Genomic DNA, 25,779 nt, shown 5'->3' on the forward strand with positions numbered 1-25,779 from the left:
TAGCAGGGCTGAATAGACCTTCTTCATTTTAAGTGGGGGAGTCGTTTTTACTAGCAACTGAATAGTCTGTGTCTGCCCTGCACAATGCGGTCTCTAACTCCTTTAGTGAAGAAAGAATAGAGAGGACAGAACTGGTTTCTACAAAGGGACTTGCTACCTAAAACTTCAAAGGGAAAAGTAGTATAAATATTGGGGCCCTGACCCCATAACTTTATAACATTTCTGGGCTAAGGACCCTGCCAAGAAGAAGAGCTGGAAGAGCAGCCAGGAGGAGTGCTGCCCCTTCGCTGTTCTTGCTTGTAGGGTTGGCTTGCAGTTGCTGCTCCAGTCGTAGGCAGTCAAAGGACTGGAATGAACTTCATTGAATCCTTCTGTTAAAGTGTTTACAATGGCTTGAAGTAGAACTTGCCTCCTGTTGTAAGTCTCAGGCACAGTAAAGACTACCATCCTCTGGGTACCCGCATCTGGAATTGCGTGTTTCAGCTGCCACAGAGTAAAAAGCAACCCAACGCCATCAACGACACTGCTGTTCGCTCCGTGACCTGTTGGTACTGCAGACAACACTGCCCTGCTTTGCACCGCAATCCTGGTCTCACAAATGCTGATGCCACCACAAAGTCGCTCCTTGCACCGTGACCTGAGGGCACTGAACCTCGCACCACCACACTGCCCTGGTGTCCCCGACAATGCCGCTCCATGCCAACAGAGACGCCACTGCCTTCACTGTGGACTGGGGGCACTGCTCGTAAGTTCCTTGATGCACCACCCCGTCCTACACAGCAGGCTTGGTCCGTCGGCTTCATCAACTCCATATCGTCTACTGCCAGCACTTCAGCAACGACGCCACTGCTTGCACCGTGACCTGACAGCATCACAACGAGCACCACTTCACTTTGCACTGCAGCCCTGGTCTGACCGACTCCGTCACCGAGCCGATGCCTGCACTGCAAACTGAGGGCACCGCACACCGCAATGCGCCATTTCGCACCGCAGCCCCAACGCCTGCCGACGCCAGCCCTCATAACTTCAACCTCACAGAGTTTGATCTGCAACGCGTTTGACTCCAAGGCTCCTATGACTCCTGCACCAACCTCTGAAGGAGACACCTGCTGACGCAGCATCTTCGGATCTCATCACAAGGTCCCCAATGCCCTGCATTTCCAAGGTACTGTTTGCGGGTCTTCCCAACACTGTAGCTGTACTGTGACGCCACAGTTGGCCCGAACTGTTGGATTTGTTTCTTCACGATGCTGTGATAGTCCCGGGCGGAGCTATCTGCTTCAAGGAACTGTATTTATTAAAGTCTTTTAGATTTTCATTGTTTTGGTCCTGTTTTACACAGATAAATATTGGTTATTTTTCTAAAACTGATGTGGTGTCCTTTTGACGTGTTGTCTCTGTAATACTGTGTGTTACGTGCAAATGCTTTACACATTGCCTCTGAGATAAGCTGGACTACTTGTGCAAAGCTATCAGGGGGATGAGTAGGGGTTATTTTAGAAGTGTAATCCCCTTACCCAGACTAGAAAGAAGGGTTCCTACTTGGACAGCATACAAAACTGCCAACTAGAGACCCCATTCCTATCACAGATTCAGCACTGAGCATCAAAACAAACAATATTGAATAAACTGCTTTACGTGCAGCTTTTACTTCCAATCCAAAAATTATCTATTAAACATGAATATGTACCACACTAAACTAATAGATATATATAGAGGGACAAATGGAAATGGCTATGGTGACACACTCTAAAGGCCTCACAACAAAGTGTGGCACACATTATAGAACGGTCCCACAGATCAGATTAATTCCTAAAGGTACTTTGGACTCCCTGTGATGAAGGCATATTTAACGATCTGCGAATCAGCAAGACCTACTTCTCCTAAAAACACTGTACAACCAATATGTCCCTAACACAACTTGAGGGGTGCATTAATAACAAGGCCTACTGGCTTTGTTAGGAGGTACGCATGCTAATAAAATGCAGAATATAAACTGTGAAACAGAATAAAATTCAGTATTGAAATACCTTCAAAATGATACCTCCATCCCTGGATTTAGAAATAGTGTATGCTTTTAACTCTCAAAATGTGCACCTCAATTAAGTTTTTAACATTTACACCTTGATGCACATCTATGTCAGAAATTCCCGAAATTATGTTAGGCATTCCATTCCTTGATAAGATACAGTATCAAAGGGCCGCCAGTTCACTCTTTTTATAATTACACAAGATACTGGAGGACATGGTCTTGACTGCAGCCAACACATCAAGAAGATGCTGCATCGCACCTAATGCAAGGAACAGGCATCCAGGAGAAAGGATTCTGCCACAGCATGTATATTATGGAAGTGTACAATGAGTGAGACTCAATAGGTGACACTTATTTACAACAGAGGTCCAAAAATCAAAGGTCCAAATAAAAAAAAAAAAACAGCCGAAGTTTAATTGAGTACAACCTACTTCTTCCAGAGAGGCTGTATTGTGCATGAAAGAAACGCTATATCAATTTAAGTTATCTCGAATTGCTGGACTGAAAAGGGGCTGCAGAACTTGAAGTCAAACTGATTGACTCCAACTTATGTTTTAAACAATCTTGATCATACAAATGTCCTAAGTTGAAGGGAAGTGAATTCCATGTGGAAGCTGATAGCACTCCAAGAACTTGTTGCATCAGAGAGAAGAATGAGGACTAGTTAAGCCAAGCGAGTTTTTCTCTAACATGTAAGACTTCTTAACACATTAAAAATGGTCAAATTTCATGAAGGCCCTAGTATTTTAAAGACAAGTTTAGCTTCTACTGAGAGCTAGAGCCAGGTTTGGAGAAGTGAGTCAACTTTCTCCATTCATACTAACAGAATGCACATATTTTGTACATGTTAAAGTCTTGGCAACATATATCTTTTGGCTAATGTCTATTAGACGCCATTACAATAGTTGAACTGGACATTGACAACTTCCCCCTTAAGCCTCACATTCGAATCCTGCATTAACAACTGCCTACACTAAACTCTTTCAGGTTTGTGCAAAAAAACGAATAACTTTTCTCAGATGGACAAGGTAGAATATTAAGGTTTAAGTCACACTCAATCTGTGCGCTGAAGGAGAAAGTATTGTCCAAATGAAAGCCTAGATTTTTTCACTTTGGTTTTTGGCACTGCAGTCAAAGAATCACAATGGAACTAAATAAATGCCTTGAAAAAGTTTGCTTAAAAGGCACAGTGAGTATCACAAACGTTTACCCTCTTATCCACCCCAAAGCACAGGAGTCTTCACATACATGTACCACGTGCTCAGAGCAGGTGGTAAATGTGCGCTTAAAACCCCTGGAATCAGGAATTCCATGGGAAATTTCGCCAGCTAAATCCATGTCCACGGTAATTCCCCATTCCAGGAGATGTGATTTGTTAGCACAGCGAGATTTCGGTCAGTAACAAGAATTTTGTTCACCAATCTCCACACAGAATTTCATTTCTGCATTGTGTGGTCCAACCCGAGACCCCCATTTCTAACAGACTCAGAACTCAGCAACAGAACAAATAAAACTGAATAAAATGCTTTACAGACAGCTTTTTCAGCCAAACTAAAAATAATGTATTACACACGATTATATACAACATACATAACTAAAATATATATATAGAGGGACAAGTGGAAATGTCTATGGTGATGAAATACATCGAAAGAGATGCACTTCTCATCATCCTTATTTTAATCCTTCTTTTGCCATTGCAATTCTGACGACGTGCAAAAACCTGCTTCGTCCCATTGCGCTGCAACGTTACACCTCCACAAAGGGAACTTCATTTAAAGATTCCACCAGTCTGCACTGCCACATCTTTGTTTTGAATCAAATGAATCAATTAATTCTGCTTTACTCTCGTTTTTCATCATATTTAACAACTGGCAGACTGCGTCCATTTCACCGTTGTTTTATTAAAAAATCTTGTTATGTGGAACCCACCTCTGACTCCTGAGCTTTTGTGAGAGATCTAAGCCTTAAATAGACTTGAGTAAAATGAATTGAACATAAAGAAAAAGCAACGGATTAAAAAACGGTTAAATCTGATGAAAAATTAGAGTAAAGCAGAATTAATTGATTCATTTGATTCAAAATAAAGGTGTGGCAGTGCAGCCTGGTGGAATCTTTAAATGAGGTTCCCCTTGTGGAGATATAACGATGCAGCGCAATGGGACGAAGCGCGAAGCAGGTTTTTGCACGCCGTCAAAATCACAATGGCAAAGAAGGATTAAAATAAGGATGACGAGGAGTGCATCTCTTTCTATGTATTTCATAACCATGAATTTTTTTGGCTCAATCAAGATTACACCCAAGAGTACATGGAAAACATAAGAGTATAAGGAACATGATGTAAGAACACGATTACCGTAATCGTTATAGATGGCGACAAGCACAGGAGCAGGGTTCTCTTCCATGTTTGATTATTAGGAATGCAGTACTTTACTTAAAACAGTTTAGCAATTTTTTGGCAACAGATGAACTATTTTATATAAAAGCGTACAGACTCATTGAACATAATATGAACATTCAGCACAATAATGCGAGTACTACATAAATGATGTGTACAACGTAGAGGAGGAGGTGTATATGGTATTCTGGGAGTTGTAGTGACATTAGGTTTAAGCAACTGTGGATTTGAAGTTTGGTTAGTCCTTTGTTTATGTCAGCATGAAGTTTCGATGCACACAGGTGCAAACAAACATTGGGTGACGCAGTATACGGCGTGAGCATAAAACAGAATGTTTTTGCAGGTAGTAGGTTTAACTTGCACCAGAAGCGTTTCTATACGCTGAGAAGGAAGAAATTATTTATTTTTAAACAAATGCAGTGACCAATAAGCCATGGTAAGCTTAGAGTAATGTTTTTTATCTGTGATAATTATTATATGACGCAGTACACAGTGGGGGTAAATTGATTGGATAAACAACACATTAAATTTAGGGTACAATGGTGAAATGGACGCAGTCTGCTACTGTTCTCGAATGAGGGTGGAAATATTGTGTAAATGGTTTAAAAATATGCTTTTGGTTCTTCATCGATATAAATGCTGCTTTTTAAATGCAATCAAGTGCTTCATAAAGTGAATATGTCCTATTTTTGTATATTGTAGATTCCCCTGAAGAAGGGAATTTACTTCCCGAAATCCATTGTGTTGTTTTATTAAAAAATCTTGGTATGTGGAACCCACCTCTGACTCCTGAGCTTTTGTAAGAGATCTACGCCTTAAATAGACTTGAGTTAAATGAATTGAACATAAAGAAAAAGCAACAGATCAAAAAACGGTTAAATATGATGAAAAATGAGAGTAAAGCAGAATTAATTGATTCATTTGATTCAAAACAAAGGTGTGGCAGTGCAGCCTGGTGGAATCTTTAAATGAGGTTCCCTTTGTGGAAATGTCTATGGTGACACACTCTAAAGGCCTCACAACAAACTTTCCGTGCACAAGGACGCCAGCTGGACGCTGATGTCCCTCATCTAAAGCTATTTCAGTGAGAGGGTTCTTCCATTATGGGAGGTTGCTTCTCCAATATGCTCTAAGTGCATGAGGCAAGAGGTGAGATGATAAACGGCACACTTTACCCTAAAATCACTTGACGTTATGACTGAGACTTAATTCAATTCATTTTCTACACGGTCCAAGGAAGCATGATTGCACCTGCACATTGCCTAATTGTTTGTATGGAGGCTGTGCACCCCTACTGATTCCTGGAAGTTTTTGACTATTGATGAATGGGAATACACTGATGACCCCGAGCGCACGACGCTGGAGGTTAGTGGAGTTGAACATGGATTTCCTCAAATGATTATTTTTAACTCTACTCAGATGGCCGTAAGCACTTACTTACTAATGGGTAAATTGTGTATTTTTGTAGATTCTTTGAGGGCACGCTGTTCCTTTCGTCCTGGATAATTACCAGTGAGATCATATCGAAGAAAGTATAAACTCCTACATAAGGTATAGTCCATTTGTGGGTATGCTTCAAGCTATATAATTTATTTCTTGGCAACACCATAATCAGGTGTTTACTGTTATATATTTTTGATAGGAGGACTCCATCTGTACAAAATATATGCAGGTCCCCTTGCAAAGTCGGCAAGGTTTACTCTTTTGGTATTCAGTTGGAACAAACACACAAGGCGACCACATAAAAAGAGTCCTCACCTGAAGTTCCACATTAATCTTCTGTCTAAACACAGAATTTTAAAGTACACTCATTTTTCCTCCTATGCAGGCAGTACACAGATATTGTTTTTAGTCTGATGAAGACCCCATGATGACTTGTCCTTACTCGCACATAATCTAAAGGGGTTGAAATGTCATTGTGTAGTTATAAATCAAGCGTTGCAGCCCACCTGGCCATTACACACTAAAGGATAAATTCTATGTCTTGTTGAGAGTGGTTTCATCAGTAATTCCATGCTGGGCCTAAATGTATTTTTTGTTATATGTAGTATTAGTTATGTTTCAACTGTGTTGTGATGTATTTGTAAAACACTCTTGTTTCACTTCCCTTTTGTCTCACCTATGCAAAAAGTAGAGCTGGATAAATGATATCTTTGTGGGTATATGTCCTGTTCTTTATCAAAAATATGATTTTTTCTTATAAACTTTAATAAAATTTTCAAGTGGTGCAATTGGTTTGTTCCGCAAAAAACTGTGTTTAGATGTAGCCCTGTGTTTATCATTTATTGAAGTGCTACCTTAAGAGGGGACAGAAGAAGAGTTCATTGTAGTTCGTTTTTGTGGCAGAACATCAGCTTGATTAACGTATCTATCCCCAGGTCCTGCAACTAATTGGGCTACCCCAATGTCTAATAACGACTCACAACAAACTGTGGCACACATTATATAACGATCTCACAGATCAGATAAATTCTTAAAGGTACTTTGGACTCCCTGTGCTGAAGGCATATTTAACGATCAGGTTATGATAGAATACTGTTTTCGAACACTTACCTCTGGACAGATCCAATGGAAGGATGAACTTTTACTGCTATTGCTGCAAGAACATGGTCCCAGTCTTTAAGGGTATGCTTTGATATAAGCATCCTTAACGGTGGAACAAGAATATCACCATTCTTAAAAACACTGTTGGAAGAGGAATACATGTATGTATGTTTTATTAAAACATCAAACAACATATTTAATGTCCCAACATCATTGATTTGAATCTATTAAATGATTGAAGGACTTATTTAGAGTTTAGCCCAAAATATTACAACTGCACTATAGCCTATCACACTTGTAATACAGCAGACAGGACAGCCTTATGTTTTGATATCCGCCAAACTCCAAATACAGCCTGAAATCTTAAATAAAAAAACACAATGTTCCTAAGGTAAAATAACACATGATGTTTGAAAAAAAACACTCAACAAAACACATCACTTCAATAACAACAACAAAAAAGAATGCTTTATCTTACATTGGAATTGCTGTTTCACTGGTTACAGTGGTGACCATTTGCTTTCCTTGGTGACCCTATGCAGCTCGGAGACTCCAGTCTTCAGCTATCTCCCGACCAAAGCTCATATTTAAGAGGCCCTTGAGCTGCTGTTGTGTCACTTTGTGTGACACAGAGGTGCCGCAAACCACTAAATCATATTTATGCATCCATGCCAAACCACTCTGCAGGGCTTTAAGACATATTTATGAAGGCACACCAAGCCACTCTGCATAGCTTTGAATGGCCTCACAAATATGGAGTCAGACAAGGCAGCACAAACCACTGCGATACCCTACACTGCGCTGTGGAGGCACGCCATGGGTGTTGTGTGGGTGTTCCACGCAACACCCATGGATTTTGACACATCCTCAAATTTACAAGGCCTTGTAAACCTGGGGATGCACCACAACCTTACGCCTTAACCTTAATCCTCCCCAGGGGAGCTGCAACGAGGAGAAATATCACTATTTCTCCTAGTTTCTTCCACTATATGTGCTGCATTCTGCAGCACACATAGAAAGAGGAAAAACACTCCTAGGATTGATTTTGTGCAGGAAGGTACCCCTTCAGTGGTACGCTGAAGAATATACTTGACACTGAGAATTGCAACTTAAATATTGCATACAGAAATAGTTTTAGACATAAATATGGTCCTGTCTTCTACAAAAATATATTCTCCCATTGGGTATAGATTTTCAATTAATAATGCCAAAGGGGTGATACTTTGTAAAAGGTATTTAGGTCAAGGTATTTATGTCAGACAATATTATGCTAACAATATTCAGGTTCCATTCTGAATAGCACCTTTAGACCAAATGAGCTGTGACCACAGCACTTTCACACATACCCTGGCATTTCATATTACAACAGTGAACCAGCCAGCAGGCAACAACTTGGCAAATTTAGGAGCATGTGTGCCAAGTCAAATTGCTAAGGTACCTCACACTCCTAACCTACTGAGCATCGTCCATGCCATATTTTGCAAAATTCTAACAGACTGATCAGCACCCTCACATAACTGAGAAACACTCATATCCTACTGTTGGAACCTTGTAAAGTAGGCAGCAAACCTACTATTAAGAGTTCATTTGCATACTAAGGAGCTCCTTTACCGGGCTGCCATCACGCTGGGTAGGAGTATATTTTGCAATGGAGCAATAGCTATTTAATATTTATGGTTAAAATCGCATAAAACACCCCAAAAAATAGCAGGAGCCTTTTGGAGAACCTGTGCCAGGAAGGCACTGATCACAATTTCACCAGAAGGCCGAAGAATGTACACCAAATCAGGGTGGAAAATGCCCTCACCCCCAAATACATATGCTAGAAAATTAAGGATAATGTACAAACCTCAAATCTTGGTCCTTTGCTAATGACATGAAAGGAGTCAAAAAAATGAATAGAGGTTGGCTCAACATGCCTTACAAGCCAGAAATTAGTGGTTCACACGACAAAATGTAATTACATTCAGATATGGCCAAATTAGACGCACATCTGTTTCATCAGTTGCAACAATCTTTAAAGCGATAGCAATGACTTTCAATTTACAAACTAAGCTAATGTCAGTTTGAAATCATTAAAAAACTTTATATTAGGATTAACCAACATAGAAAGTTAACTGAATATACATCAAGAAGGACAAGTTGGGTAAACATTAAAAATAAAATACAGTTATGGTTATCGTCAGCAACAGAAACATAATCCATCTGCAGACACAACCTAATGGTAAGACGCATGGATTTGGACTACACAAGGGTGTAGATGGTGCTGCTAATCGTAACTTGACAATTTCATTGATATTCATGTGTCAAAGATAATGTACAATAGCATAGTTTTTTGTAAAAGAAACTGCAGGGCAAAATGTAAAAAACTCCATTCAAATAATCCTAAAATGTAAAAAGAACATTCAGTCTGAATTCCAGTATTTAACTCAGCCAGCAATATAAAACGAGAATAATGACAAATTCTTTATATTTCATTACACACAAACGAAGTCAAAGTGAAATCAAATCCAATTAAATGTAAAAGGGCAAGTGTAGGAAGCTGGCTCTGTATATACTATACTAAAATGGGGCATAGTGTGCACAGAGTCCAGTGGAACCCCAAAGGTAGGCAGAGGTAAAATTAGATAGAACCTTACTCTCTATTTGTAGTCTGGTAGAGCAGTAAGGCAGTATCAGAGGACAGTGTTAAGCATTTGTTGTACACACTCAGTCAGCAAATGAATTCACACATTCAAAGACTGAACTTCAGACCAATTGCTTTTGTATAAAAATATTATTTTAGTTATTTTATTTTCTATAACTAAGCAAGCCTGGCACAGGTAAGTTGATAAATACTTTGCAGTAAATATACAGTTTGAAAAGCAGTTGTACATTTACTCTGAAATGGTTACAGTTTGAATTACTGGTAATTCAAAACTGTGAAATGCTCTACATATACTTTGTATCGACTTTGCAATGAAAATTACAGGCTAACTTTACTTTTACCTTACTTTTGAGATTACTTTTTCTACTGCCTAGATATCACACTGGGACATTTCCTAGAGAAAAGGTAAGTAAAATCAGTTTTGCACTGAGGCTATAATGATGCTGAGACACAGAACAACATGTTCACTCCCCCCTCAGTAGCTAATGGAGATAAATGTAGATAATACAGTCAGTAAAGGTGTCGAAAGTAGAGGAAGTAGAGGATGTTAATATAACAAATGTCGATAGCCCAGAAACGTACAGAGTACACGGATAAAGCGAACTGAGTGAGAGGGAAAGTTGTGGGAGGGGGGGTTTAGGTTATTACATGAAACTAGATGTATGTACAAAGAAAACTGCATTCTTTCTTTTCCTCATATCCTTTGTATACAGTATATTGCACAGAATAAACACTATGGGATTTAATTGTTGTAATGCTGTGACAGATAATGCAGAACAATAAAGATATTTTAAAAAAAAAGTAATTATACCACCGCTGACTGTGTCCCTGGGGATCATAAATATGTTAGTGATTAACATTCTTCTAGAACCGTTAGAAATGAAATGTATATCAAATTTGTGTCTACTGTCCGTTACTTTGCCTTTGTGTGCTCTTTGGTCTCTTAACGTGCCCATAGTGGGAGACGGAGGCTCTGGCTTGCGCTTACGGCGCTATACAAGCTGGTATGATGTTGCACAAGACCATTGTAATTGTTGACTGTTATTCCTGGGTTTTTTCACTTTATATTTCTCCAGGGTAAATGTATCCTTTGTGACCTAAACATAAAATATCAATACAAAATAATGAAAAAAATTAATTAAGTCTTACAACTTTTACTTAAAAAAAAATCCGTTTTGCACAATTGTTACTTTTCAGGTTTCCATACAAATCAACTCTACACTTAAAACATTTTTCAGAGAAAAACAGTCAATGGATTCCTATGGAGAGAAATTAAGTTAACGTTTTCCAGGTAAGTAATCGGTCTTTGGCGTTGAGGTTCTGGGGCTAGAACAAGAGTTCTCCCAGGGTCAAGAATGCACTCTCGTTACACCCTCAGCAGCACTAGGGCGGCCGGGTGCAAAGTGCTGAGGCCCAATGTAGGCCAATGTAGGCAAATAGCGGGCCTTCGGTTGGCGGCTGCTGGCCAGCAGGCCTCTTGGTTGTGGGAGCAAAGCTCCTGGACTTTAGCTCAGGGTAAATGGGGAAACAAAGTAGCACCAAAGATGCACCCTCAGCGGCACTAGGGCGACCGGGTGCAGGGTGCTGTTTCGACGTCGGACGCCATGTTGGTTTCAATGGAGAACCTCCAGTTTGCAAATGACTGTTGGCAGAGAGAGGAGGGGCTTCTGGGTGCGACCACCACTTCGAGAGGTAAGTTGGGAAGTTAGGGGTTGGTTAGGCGCCATAGGTTTGGGCACACAAGGCTGTCGGATGCAGGGGTGCCCTTTGGGGTCAGATCTTCCTACCAGCTCCTGGTCATGGTTAGGGGGGTCTTCTGGATTTAGACTGCAGGTGTCGGCTGGATGCTTGAGGCAGGATCGCCGGGGTGACCTCCTCGTGGTGTTTGCCAACTCGAGCTTGGGCCGTGGACGGCGGGTATAGAGTGGTGCTGATTTGCGGTTTACGGCCAAGGCCGGAGGTTGCAGAAGAACAAATGCGGTGTTCACAGGAGACAACGTTTTTGTAGTTGAAGGCAGGCAGGACCTCAGGCGTGTCGAGGTTGCTGGCTGCAGGACACACCGGGATTTCGCAGGAGCAGGTTCGAGGTGGAGACAGGCAGGTAGGGCTGGGGCCAAATCAGTGAGCGTCTTCAAGATGGCGTGGACTGAGAGTTGTGCTTCACCTCGCCTCCCCCACCTGAGGGGTGGAGTTGGCAGAGGTGGGCAAACCTCTGTTCCTCACTTGTTTTTTCCGCCGGTTGTCCCGCCTGAAGTGGGGGTCAGAACCAGTGGGGACCAGTTGCTGAAAGCAGCAAGTGGCCTGGGGAAGCTCTACCACTCACTCTCTACTACTCTACTACTCATTCTCTACTACTCACTCTCTACTACTACTACTCTCTCCTACTCACTCTCTACTACTCTCTCTTACTCACTCTCTACTACTCTCTACTACTTATTCTCTATTACTCACTACTACTCACTCTGCTCCTCTCTCTACTACTCACTCTCTACTCTCTACTCTTTATTACTCACTCTCTACCTCTTTCTAACCCTCTACCTCTACCCCTCTACACCTCTACCTCTACACCTCTACCGCTACACCTCTACCTCTACACCGCTAGCCTCTCTACCTCTCTCTACATGCACACATATGCACATATATATGCATTTATATATATATGTGTGTATGTAATCTTCCCATATGTTCACCAGCTGCTTCTCTCGCGGCACGGGCGCATGAACCTCCACGTTGGTGAAACGCGAAACAAATTCCTTTTCGGCAATCCCTCTTATGATGTCATTTGAGAGGTCATTAGTGATGTCACTGACCATGTCATGAATGATGTAATATGTGACATCATCAGCAGTGGATTGCGGGTGCGCGAAATATAGTTAGTCCAACTAACTATATAGGAGCAATTTCAATGGTTTTGTATGAGTGAAATGTCCAGCTAACTATAACACCCCTAAAACTTATAGTTTATTGAGTGAATTTCCACCAGGAATTCTTACCTGTATCTCTGCCATCGGGCAGTGCCGTGAGGGAAACGGCGAGGCACAACACGACGGGGAGGCAGTAGGAGGCGGTCGAAGCCATCGGACCACACTCCCCAGCAACCCCTTGGCCGGCGGCGCTCCGGTGACGCGGACAGAGCGCCCGGAGGCGCCAGTAAAAGGCTGACCCCCCGGGAGCCCAGTGGGGGAACACCAGGAATTCTTACCTGTATCTCTGCCATCGGGCAGTGCCGTGAGGGAAACGGCGAGGCACAACACGACGGGGAGGCAGTAGGAGGCGGTCGAAGCCATCGGACCACACTCCCCAGCAACCCCTTGGCCGGCGGCGCTCCGGTGACGCGGACAGAGCGCCCGGAGGCGCCAGTAAAAGGCTGACACCCCCTCTCGCCCCGCGAGTCGCGCGCGGGAGAAGCCCGGGAAAAGGGCGGGGCCGTCTGTGGCCGTCAGGGGCCAGAAGAGGCCGGGCAGGGCCACCCCCCTTGGCAGGGACTGTGAGTACTATTGAAGGATAATTCCTGTACAAGACACTGATACCCTTGTATTTTAATTTGAGTTATACGGACATTGTCACAGTAACCCTTGAAAATGTCAGTTCAAAGTACATTGCCGGATAACTACCTATTGAAAGTGGTATCCAAAATCAACACCGACAGGAGGAAGTCTCTGGGAAAAAGTACTATTGCTGATCCTTCTCCCACTGATGTAATTATTCACGTAAACCCTGTTAATCCTAATAATACTGTTCACGAGATGGACGCACCTGTGGAACTTAATAACAGCACCAATAGTATTAATGTTGAAGTAACTAAGGCCTTAGACCAGTCTAAAATAGGGGATGAAGATCAAGGTAATAATTCCGAGGGGACACCCCAGCAATTTGGGAGGGCATCTAAATGTATGCGTGCCTGTAGAAAACCTATCCCTAAGCGAGGTAGTCATATCTCTAGAAGGAAAAAGGATACGACCCAAGTGGAACATACTAACGACTTAGTACCTGTGAATATTGATACTTATGTTTCTTTGAAGCCTGATCAAATTGACTCACTAACAAGTGTAATTCTTAGTAAACTTAGTATGGTGGTAGAGCCATTGTTAACTAAGATAGAAAATCTTCAGGAGGAAGTAGCCAGGTTAAGGGGCTTGGTGGGTAACCACGCAGACATTTTGGAAAAGTCCTTAGCTGACATCAAAAAATCAGTTGGTCTTGTTACTGCTCCTATCAGGGATAAGGAGCAGCCACAAGCCTCTACTAGTGCCACTCCCACTTTGGCCAGGAAACCCTCCACCAAAGATCAGCCGAAAATACAGAGGCCACCACCTATTCTGTCACAGGAGGGAGGAGGATCCTCAAACCCATCTAACCATGGGGCTATAGGCAATTCAACGGGTAGTAAAACACCAACACCCATGCAAGCCCCTATGCAAGTATCAGCACCTACGGTGACAGTTCCAACTGATACGATGGGAGGATTAAATAGGGAGCCTACCAGGATCTGTAGACGCCCTGTTGATCTACCACCCGACTGTGTACCTTATGTGGTGGTCCTAACTAATGTTCCCATTCTCACTCAGCCCCCAAGTGAACATGAGACACCTGATTCTTTGAGAAATAAAACCCTTTCCTGGCTAAATCGTCATTGTGGCTATCCAGTCGGCTATGCTGACCAAATAATCTCCATCAGAAGAGTAAATTGGATAGGTAACACCAAAAAAATAGGTGGGGGGGATTGCGTGATAATAAACTTCAAGCACCCACAACATGTGGCAACGGTCCTGCTTAAAGCAGCCTCAATTACACAGTCTGAGACTGAAGTAGTTGCTAGGCCGTTGGGGTATTTTTATAATCACCTTGGTGGGCAACCACCATCCAATTGTAGGGAAAAGGCTTTGAGCAATCCCACCTATCCTCATTTGATAAATAGACCAATGTTGCCTAACTTTTTCTTTGGCCCACAACATGGTCCATTCATTCCTTCGCTGCACATGGGGAACCCAATGTTTGGGGGGAATGCCCCTTTAATGCATACCCCTAATCCATTTGTTCCATTTGGCAACTCCCCTCTGTTTGATAATGGAATGGTGTACCAGGTCCCTACCCAGAATAGGTTTCAGTCCCTGAGTCACTTGGATCAGAATGATTGACATGAGATTGAACCCCCTAGTGATTTAGAGTCTAGGAATTTTAATGAAGCGGCCGTATTGTTAACTAATGAAATAAGTAATGTAAGTTTGAACTGTACGTTGAACGGGGGAGACACCCCAAACTCTATACCTAACATAGAGCTTTTCAATATTGATAATAACATGTCCATCCCTAATGTGGATTTGTCAAATGCTAACAATGAAAGAGAGAATATAACTTGTCATATCGCTAGTTGGAATATTGCGGGAATTATGGCCAAGGAAGATGCCTTAGGCTGGATTGAATTCGTGCATTTGTTTGACATCCTATGTTTCCAAGAAACATGGAGTAAAAAATTTAATGGCATTGACGGGTATGTGTCTTATGAGCTCCCAGCACTACCCTCACCTCACGGCAGAGCTAAAGGGGGTTTATTGGTGTTAATTTTTGTCAAACTACCAATTCTTGTAAAAAGATTTGTTAACGTGGGGGCGCATTCTCAAATCCTGTGGCTTACACAAGAACTAGGCAGAAATATCCTATTGATAAATTTCTACAATAACGTATTTGATAACACTAGATATATAGCGATTAATGAACTAGATATGGCGGTGAACAATTTGGTGAGGAATTCTAAAAATGTTTTTGAATTTATTTTTGTGGGGGATTTTAATGTTTCTGTGTGCCCATTATCCACCCTGAAAGTTTGTGGTGTGTATAATCGACAGGGGGAAGCTGAAGCTCATTTCCCACACCACACTTACGGGGAAACTTTGAACAATTTTATGATTCATTACGATCTAGAAATCTTGGAGAATGCTAAAAATGATATGGGCGGAATTATTCCAACTTTTAAAGGAAGGGGCGCTAATACTGCTATTGATTTTATATGTATGTCAGCAACTATTGCCCCGTTATGCCCGATGCCTAATGTGATAGATATTATGTTGAGTGACCATAACTGTTTGACCACTGAACTAACCTTTTGGGCTAAAAATCATGTCTGTGAATATGGTACTATTAATAACATTGAACCCCATAGACAGAACGGTTATAGATTGAGGTGGAAAGGAGATAAAGCCGCTTTGACCTCAGACTTGATTATATCTAGTTGTGTGACAGATATTGCGGCAATCTTAGAATGTGTAGACACCTCATCTGACAATATTGATCATTTCAACAATATTAACTCTATTATTAATGAAAAATTCACTAAAAAGGCGGGGTCTAAAGTAAGGTGCCCAAGAGGCTGGTTTGATCATGCCTGTTCCAATGCCCGCAGAGAACTCAAAGAGGCCCTTGCAGCTAAACCGAGGGACAAAGCTTTGGTGGTCCAACTTAGACAGGGTTTTAATACTACCCTGAAATGTAGAAAAGCTGAATTACAGCAAGAGGCCTGGGATAACCTCACCCTAGCGGCGGACACGAACAATTGTACCCTGTTCTGGTCCACGGTAAATAGCCCATTTCTAAAAGATGACAGGGTTCCTGAACTCACTTCTAACGTGAGCATGGACTCTTGGATCCAACATTTTTCTAAAATCTTTGATTCAGGTAATTCAAAAGATACCAATGGGGATAGGTGGCCCATCCTTGCCTTAGATATAACCATCAGTGAAACTATGGCTAGTATTAGAGCTAGCAAAGGAGGCAAGGCTCAGGGGCCAGATGGCGTTCCCATAGACGTGTACAAGACCGCCCCAGACATATGGGGGCCTTTGCTCACCAAAATCTTTAATACAGCAGTAAGCGGTAACATACCGTCTACTTGGGAAGAGTCAATAATCATCCCTATTTTTAAGAAAGGAGATCGTGGGGATGCAAAAAACTATAGACCTATATCCTTATTGGATTCATCAGTTAAAATCATGAGTAGGGTCCTCCTTGTAAGATTAGAAGAGTGGGCTGAATCTAATGAGATCCTAAGTAATTGCCAGTTTGGCTTCAGAAAAGGCCGTGGTACTATAGAACAGTGCTTGAATCTGGAGCTATTGGTGGGAAAATATACCAAGGCAAAAAACGGGTCGCTTTATCTCTGTTTCGCCGACCTTAGTAGTGCCTTCGATTTGGTAGACCACGAAATACTATGGGTCAAATTACTAGAGATGGGTGCCCCAGAGGGAATTATCTACTTCTTAGCCCGTTTATATGAAAAACTTCGCACCAGTGTTCGCTATGGACCAAATGGAGAGTGTACCACTAAGTTTGGGATAGGAAGGGGCATCAGACAGGGGTGCGTTCTTGCGCCCCTGCTTTTTACCCTTTTTATTAATGAGGTTGAATCTACCCTGCAGGCAGTCGCTGCAGATGCCCCTAGAGTTAATAATTTTAACATACCAGTATTACTCTATGCGGACGACGCAGTGTTACTGTCTAGGACACCATTGGGTCTCCAACGCTTAATGGATTGTTTTGTATCCTTTATTAAAAATAGGAAACTGGTGATTAATAAGGCTAAGACTTATGTAATGGAATGCAGCTCTGGAAAAGTTAAAAGAAATGGGAAAACCCATTATGTCATTGATGGTGAACCAGTGAAAAAAGTTGATAACTTTTGCTATTTAGGAATTACCTTTTCTCATAAGGGGAGCTGGGCCACTGAACATAAGGTGGTCAGAACTAAGATGACTAGGAGCGCTAACGGGGTCTTTCTGTTTGCCAAGAAATTAGGGAATAGACGTATTAAAGAAATGTTAAACATCTATAAATCAAAATGTCTTTCGGCTGCCCTTTACGGGGCCGGAGTCTGGGGGGTGACAACTGCTAAGAGCTTGCAGGTAGAGGAGAACCTCTTCCTGAAAAAGCTCCTATGCTTACCCAGGTCCACCTCCAACTCCTTGGTTTACAATGAAACAGGGACCCAAGCCTTAAATGACTTGATCATGTTAAGGCCCATTCTATTGTGGCGCTCGATCTGGCTCAGTGAAGGTACCTCACTGAACAGAGCAATCATTAAGGACTGCCTTTTATTGGACCAACACCTGAAGATTCCCTGGATCGGTTACATTATTGATCGTGTACAAAATTTATTTGGAATCAATGTTTTAATGGACCCCTACAGGCTCTCGGAAATTCCCAAATCTGATGTGAAAACAATATTTTTAAATCACTGTAATGAAAGGCATCACTTGGAGGACTCTAAACTAACAACTTGTGTACTATACAATAATATGAATGAATTTACTGGTTTCAGAGCATATTTATCACAGGTGACTAGAACCTCACACCAGTTTGTATTGACCAGGATGAGGATGGGTATAGTACATCATCTGGTCGCGTGGCCTAATATCAAATCGCGCCCTGCTGGTCCCTGTAAATGTGACAATAAGTCCAAACAATGTACTAAGCACTTTTTGTTAACTTGTGATTTGTACACTGAGTTAAGGAAATTCTATTTGAAGCCATTATTCATTAGATTTGGAGTAAGAGACACTACAGCGGCTATGAAATTGATTTTTAATTTGAATCATGCGGACATTTGCTTTTTTACTGCATCTTTTTTATATAAAGCGATTAGCGCCAGGAAAAGTATGTGCTTTTAATTAAATTTCTGTACATTTTAAATATTTATTCCATCCCCCTCTGGATATTATGTATATGTGTATTTCGTTTGCCCCTAAGTAATTGTATGAATTGTCTGTATTATTTGTGCTTTTATGGACATGTTTTTTAAATGTTCCGAATAAAGCTTTATGAAAATGAAATGAAATGAGTGAATTTCTAAGGTTTTTTAAATGCTAATTCCTAACTATATAAGGCCTGAAACCTATGGTTTTTTCATTGAATTGCAAAGGTTTTTTATATGCTAATTCCTAACTATATAAGGCCTGAAACCTATGTTTTTTTAGTGAATTTGCAAGTTTTTTTTAATGCTAATTCCTAACTATATAAGGACTGAAACCTATGGTTTTTCATTGAATTTGCATGGTTTTTTAAATGCTAATTCTATCAGCGGATAACGTTTATATTTTCAAACGTTTCTTTAATGCTAATTCCTAACTATATAAAGCCTGAAACCTATGGTTTTTTCAGTGAATTTCAAAGGTTTTTTAAATGCTAATTCCTAACTATATGAGGCCTGAAACCTATGGTTTTTTTTCATTGAATTCGCAAGGTTTTTTAAATGTTAATTCAATTAGCGGATAACGTTTTTATATATTCAAACATTTTTTTAATGCTAATTCCTAACTATATAAGGCCTGAAACCTATGGTTTTTTCAGTGAATTTTAAAGGTTTTTAAAATGCTAATTCCTTACTATATAAGGCCTGAAACCTATGGTTTTTTCATTGAATTCGCAAGGTTTTTTAAATGCTAATTCTATCAGCGGATAACGTTTTTATATATTCAAATGATTTTTTAATGCTAATTCCTAACTATATAAGGCCTGAAACCTATGTTATTTTCAGGGAATTTCAAAGGTTTTTAAAATGCTAATTCTATTAGCGGATAACGTTTAAATATATTAATATCCTAGTGGGACCACCTGAGCAGCCCTAGGGGGTCAGGGTGTTTCTACCCTGCCCCCTTTTTGTGTTCTATACGTTTGTTTTTCTGCTTTCTTGTGCCTCAGTCTACTGAGACCCAAGATGGATGCCAACACTTCCTGGTTAGAAGTGTTGACAGCCAATGAGCATGCAGCTTTCTCGGGAAGGCATGCTGATTGGCTGCCACTGTCTGTCAACACTCCAAACCAGAAAGTGTTGGCAGCCATCTTGTGCCTTGTTAGAACCAACGCACAAGAAAGCAGTGAAACAAAGGTGTGAAACTCGCAAAGGGGCCAGGGTAGAAGCACCCTGACCCCCTAGGCCTGCTCAGGGGGTCCCACAAGGACCCCAAGGCAAAAAAAAAAAGTGTTTTTTTTTAAAAAAAATCACGGGGTACACGTACCACGCAACTTTTTTTTTTTGCCTTGGGGGTCCTTGTGGGACCCCCTGAGCAGGCCTAGGGGGTCAGGGTGCTTCTACCCTGCCCCCTTTTTGAGTTCTACACATTTGTTTTTCTGCTTTCCTGTGCCTCAGTCTACCGAGGCACAAGATGGCTGCCCACAATTTCTGTTTTAGAGTGTTGACAGACAGTGGCAGCTAGTGGCAGCCAATCAGCATGCAACTCATGCACATAGGGGTACGTGTACGGGTAAGCCTATGGGTAAGCTTAGGGTGAGCTCATATAGATATATATGTGTTTTTGAAGTTAATTTTCATAAAAACCACTGGAGCAATTTTCACCAAATATAGCAAAGGCACATCTGCGTACCAGTCCCTACAATTTTGCCAAGTTTGGTGTAATTCCGTTCAGCGGTTCGGGCTGTAGACTTGTCAGAACGTCCTATGGAAATTAACATGGGGAAAACACGTTTTGGGACCCCCCTTTTTTCTCAGCCCCCACTTCACGAATCCCCCGAAACTTTCAGGGAAGGAGCGCAGCGGAGCTGGCCAAAGTGTTGGAAATTTACACGCAAATTCCTCAACCGGCGCCAATGTTATTCCCAATAGAATGTTGCGGATTTCCTATGGTAGCTAGGTCCTAACTATATATACCTACTGGCTATCGCCAGTAGGTAATATACACATAAATATGTATATTCTGCAGATCTATATAAATACAAATATAAATGCTTGGAAACATATACATATATGCATACATATGCATGTTATGTACATGAAAGTTTGAAAAACACTAATAAAAGCAAAGCTAAAAGGCCCCTAATTACAAACAGAAATGCTTTAACTTAAACGAGGGCGAGACCTATTGCATTTTCAATGCTTGTTTACTTTGGTTCCATCAAGAGGGCATTCAGACGTGTCACACATTTGCCATAAATTCTGAATGTTAGCACTCTAGTTGCTCATTAGATCACTGTAGTAAAGCTACTGCTCACCAGGGACGTCTGCTGCTAGTATTCAAAGTGCATGTTTCAGTCTGCATGTCAGATTTTTTTTTAATGACATAGAAGAGAATTTGAGAAGTCAAAATGTGCCCTACTTTTTCTTTCTGCATCACTAATCATAATTTCTATGGCAAAATAAACCCCCTCATTTTGTTCCTTTTTAAATTGAATGTTTTAAGTGTTACCACTTTATTCCAATCAAGATGGCTTCAGGTGTGCTATACTTTTGTCATAAGTAAGGCTGTTAGTACTCCAGTTGTTCTTTAGAACACTCTGGGAAGCAGCAGTAGAACAGAAAGAAATCAACTGACAGTCTCTGCCCTTGTTGGATGTACATGTTTTACTGAGAGAATGTCAGACTTCATTCTCACATGACAGTGAAAGATAACGTGAATTTACAGAAAATATGCTCTCAGTTTAGCTTATAGATCACCTTCCAAACCTCTGTGGGAAAAGCAAGAGAAAATAGTTTTCTCTCAAACATCATTCATGTTATCCCAGCAGAAGGCTTTTTCACATGGTAAAATCACCTTAGAACACACCACAATTCCTAAAATGAGTATGGTACCATCAACAAATGATTTATAATGTAACTAAAGTCTTAAAACCTTCTATTAACTGCAATGCTTTTTAATGAGGTGCTATCATGTATATTGGTCCCAAGATGACTGCCAACACTTCTTGGATGAAGTGCTGACAGCCAATCAGCTCTCACGATGAGATGTGTCATTAGGCTCCGCCTAGACATATATGTATTTTTTTTCTTTAATATCTAAAAAACTACTGAACAGAGTTACACCATTTAACCAAAAGGCACGAGTCTGAACCAAGGACTACCTCTTTGCCAAATTTGGTGTAATTCCGTTCAGCAGTTCGGTTTTTGGAGCCGTGATTAACGGTTCCTATGGAAAATTGCATGGGGAAAACACATTTTGGGACCTCCCTTTTTTCACGCCCACCGCTTGACAAATCACCCCAAGACTTTCAGGATAGGAGCAGGCCACCAGTTTTGAAAATGTCGCGAAGATTTGTCAACCTGCGCCAAAGTTATTCAAAATAGAATGTTGCGGTTTGCCTATGGATAATAGGTCCTAACTATAACTACCTACTGGCGACCACCAGTAGGTACTATATACAAGGAAGAGTGACGTCAAGTCAGGAAATCTCTACCCGCTGGCGGTCCGTGAAGTGCACCAGAAAGAACGTGAAATTTACTCTACTCTACGCCGAGCCGATTTGTCCAGTAACAGCAGAAGGCAAGAGAGAGGTACGGAGTGTGCAGGACTGCCAGGGCGCGCTGGATCATTAGAATCGTTAGAACGATCAGGTATGGAGATGGTCGGGAGACCAAACAGCATTCTGGACAATGGAGTTTTTAAAGGGGCGGGAAGCCTCGGCGGAACAAATTTTTAAAAAGAAAAACACCAACTGCGAGTGTGGGAAATGAGTCTGGAAACAATGTATCTGCAGCCCAAACATCGAAATGTCCTGGAAAGGTTAAGAAAAAAGGAGTTAAGTCGGTGGTGGGAGGCGACATCCCTCCATAACTATGTGGAGGTGGATCGCGTCCCCAGAGGACTAAGAATTTTCATTGTGCCCACGTTGAATAAACCTAAGCCTGAAGTATTAAAAGCCTGGCTAGAGAATACAAGTGCCTGCTCGAGGGTAATGATGGAACTACTAATCAAAAACGCATGGGAGGAACATAATGATCTGGTGAAAGAGATTCAAAAGATCCTGGATGATTTAGCGACAGAGACAAATCAAGCAGAAGTCATAAAGATCCTGTCAGCAGTTAATGACAGAATGGAAAAATTCGAGAAAGATATTATTGAAAGAAAACAGCGTAAATTCGATAGAGACGAAAGAGATTATTTAACTGGAAGGATCTTGACTTTTGCAAGGAAGTTCGATAAATTGCGCACATCCCTAGCGAAAGATAAAGTGTTGGGAGCAGCAGATAAAGAGAGATGGCAATCAGGAACAAGCCTGAGCTCCGAAGCAAGTTCTATTGACAGTAACGCACAATGCCTGACGGAAGTATCGTTTTTTTCCGAGGAGATGCGTCTCATGTTGGAGGCCAACGAACAATCTATTCGAGGGAGAACACGTTATCAAGGCCGAGGAGGCAGTGGAAAACCAAGAGAAGGAGACAGCGGAGGATTAAAAACAGACAATTCTGGAGTGGGAAACAAAAACCCGACAGCGAAAACCAAATAATGGATGAGCAAACATCAGAACTCACGGTGATTATTTTATCTAATAGACAATTATCTACTGCTGAAGAAAAAGTACTTAAGCTTGGACTTACGTTTTGCCCCGATAGTCAGTTTGATTATACCCAATCACGAATAGATATGTATATGTTTGCTAGGAAACTTAAACTGTACAAAGTGCATCACAATAGAGCTATGGGAACATTACCACTTGATATGAGTGAAAGAATATCACAGTCGGACAGTGAGCTACAAAGGGTGTTGGAAAGCTTAGAGGAAGAGGAGCCACCCGACTTAACACAACCCATTGAGTCACAGAATAACACACAAACATCTGTAAGGCAGAGGGAGGTCTCCTTAGAAATTGGAAAAGAGCTTAGAACTCAAGTAAACACCGTGCATACACACTTTAGAGCAAGATCCAAGTATAGACCGCAATTACCAAGAGACAACATCGATCTATTCCATGAGCTAGTAAACCAGGATATGTTACAACTTTTAAACAAACCTCTGGGGAAACAGAATCTTACCCCAGACATGAGAATCGCATTAACAAACATACGTAATGATGAGTCTATTGTCATTAAACCCTCTGATAAGGGTGGGAATATAGTCCTCTGGGACAAGAAATGATACATACAAGAGGCTATGAGACAACTATCAAATACAACATGCTACAGCAAAGTTGATCACTCTTATCTTATGAACTTGTAGAACAGGGTACACCAGCACATCAGAAATTGGGCAAGTGAGAAACTCTTGAATTGGGATGAGACTAAATTTCTCATCAATGAGAACCCTACAACACCCAGCTTTTACCTTTTACCGAAGGTTCACAAAGATCTCACACAGCCTCCAGGCAGTCTCTTAGAGAATGTATCCCATTATGTGGATCATTTTTTAAAAGAGTACGTAAAAGACCTAACTTCACACATCGATGACACAAAAGATTTTCTACAGAAGATAGATAACATAAACTGGGAAGAACACTTTTGGCTTGTTTGTTTAGATGTCGAAAGCCTTTATACCTCTATTCGACACACGGACGGGTTAAGAGCGTGTGAACATTTTTTGAAATCCAGAAGCGTACACCTTGAAGCACACTCTAGGATGCTATTACAAATGGTTGAACTGTGCCTAGTGGAGATTGTTTTTTTGTTCAATGGGTCCCTTTACAAACAAACCCAGGGCACGTCGATGGGCACCTGCTTTGCCCCCAGCTACGCCAATTTATTGGTAGGCTGATGGGAGGAGCGGGTGCTCAGAAATGATGCCCTGGAACACTGGACCACTAGGGTCAATATATGGCTCCGATTTATAGATGACATCTTCTTTGTGTGGGAGGGGAATGAGAGAAACCTCCTAATGTTCATTGAAGTACTTAATCAGAAAAGTCTCAATCTCAAGTTTACTATGAAGCACAGTCAGCTCAGCGTAGACTTCTTGGATATCAAGCACAGAATAGTAAATAACAAGATAGAGACTGAAATATTCAGAAAAGAGATAGCAGGGAATTCCCTGCTACACTCATCCAGTTGCCACCCCCTAGTTTTAGGTGGGCCATTCCTTTTGGAGAACTTGTACGCGCCAAGAGGAATTGCAGTACCAATGAGGCATTTGAGAATCACAAAAGAGAGATGCAAGGAAGATTCAGAGCAAGGGGATATCATCCCAACATGATCAGGAAAGGAGCTATGAAAGTAAAACCAATTGAAAGGAATATGGCGCTGTACAAAGCACCTAAGGTCACCCCCAGGAAAAATGACACCAATCAGACTGGTAACAGCTTACAATACCCAATCACCCTTATTTAGCCAGATCAATAGAAAAAGATGGGAAATCTTGAAACAGGACAAAATACTAGGACCAAAACTGGGACCCCATCCAGCGATTTCCTATAGAAAAGGAAAATCTATAAGAGATCTAGTGGTTAACAGTCACCTGGAAACCAAGAAGAAAAAATCATGGCTAACTGCAAAGGGAGGCTTCCACGAATGTGGAAAGTGTAAAGCCTGTAGTCACAGCACTAATGTAAGAGAGGTGACTCTTAACAGAATCAACAAAAGATGGAAAATTAACAAAGACATCCAGTGCAGTACAGACCATGTGATAAATGTGGTGACATGCCCGTGCAACAAATGGTACATTGGGTCGACAACGTTCCCCGTTAAAAAACGGATATTGGAGCACTGGCGTGCCATCACAAACAAGGATTTTTCATATAGCACAGCAAGGCATTTTGATTCACATCATGATAGGGACTGGTCCCAGGCAAAGTACTTTGCCCTGGACTCAGTCCCCAAAAATCCTAGAGGAGGAGATAGAAAGATGGCATTGTGAAGAGCAGAATCGAGATTCATCCTCCAGGCAGGGACCCTAGCACCCATGGGATTGAACATCGACGAAGAGATGTATATACATCTGTAAAAATGATGACGGGGAGAGTAGAGCTTCCCAAACCTAAGGAACTCGGTTCCACCTGTTTTTAACAACAACCCTTGATAAGAACTTTCAGGATTAGATTGTGCCAATCCCTCCGGTAACAATTAAATGTATATTGACATGGTGGTATCAACATTACAAATGATAGTTGTCAATAGTATTTTTTCCATACATTAGAAATTTTCCGAGAACAAATGACCATTGAAATCATAGAAAGAATTGAACCAGTATTGTTAACATTATGATGGGTAATAATGTATAAAATGTGAAAACTAATAACCTTATCTACCTCTCTTCTTGTGATTGTAGATTATTCTGGTATGGTGAAGGAATTACTTTCCTTAAGCGAAAGCATAACACAAAATGAACTACATCACCGTATGAATTACGAGCACAAAGCAAGGGGGAATAATCACTATAAATTGCACGGCCCGCTACTTCCTTTATCTTCTGTAAAAAAGTGATGTCATTTGAGATGTCATCAGTGATGTCA

At 41.3% G+C, this 25,779-nt stretch overlaps 1 protein-coding gene across 10 annotated transcripts in view; it reads right to left on the reverse strand.

Moving 5' to 3' along the window:
- Window positions 1–25,779, reverse strand: part of DCDC2C (doublecortin domain containing 2C) — a 5,988,712-nt gene that overhangs the window by 5,611,257 nt on the left and 351,676 nt on the right. For all 10 annotated transcript variants that reach the window (XM_078647857.1, XM_078647853.1, XM_078647855.1 and 7 more), the window contains one exon: window positions 6,984–7,115. In XM_078647857.1, the coding sequence (XP_078503983.1) occupies window positions 6,984–7,115 (132 nt within the window). The remainder of the gene's footprint in view (window positions 1–6,983; window positions 7,116–25,779) is intronic.

The sequence above is a fragment of the Lissotriton helveticus genome, chromosome 6, assembly GCF_964261635.1.
Source record: "Lissotriton helveticus chromosome 6, aLisHel1.1, whole genome shotgun sequence".
Lineage (NCBI taxonomy): Eukaryota > Metazoa > Chordata > Amphibia > Caudata > Salamandridae > Lissotriton > Lissotriton helveticus.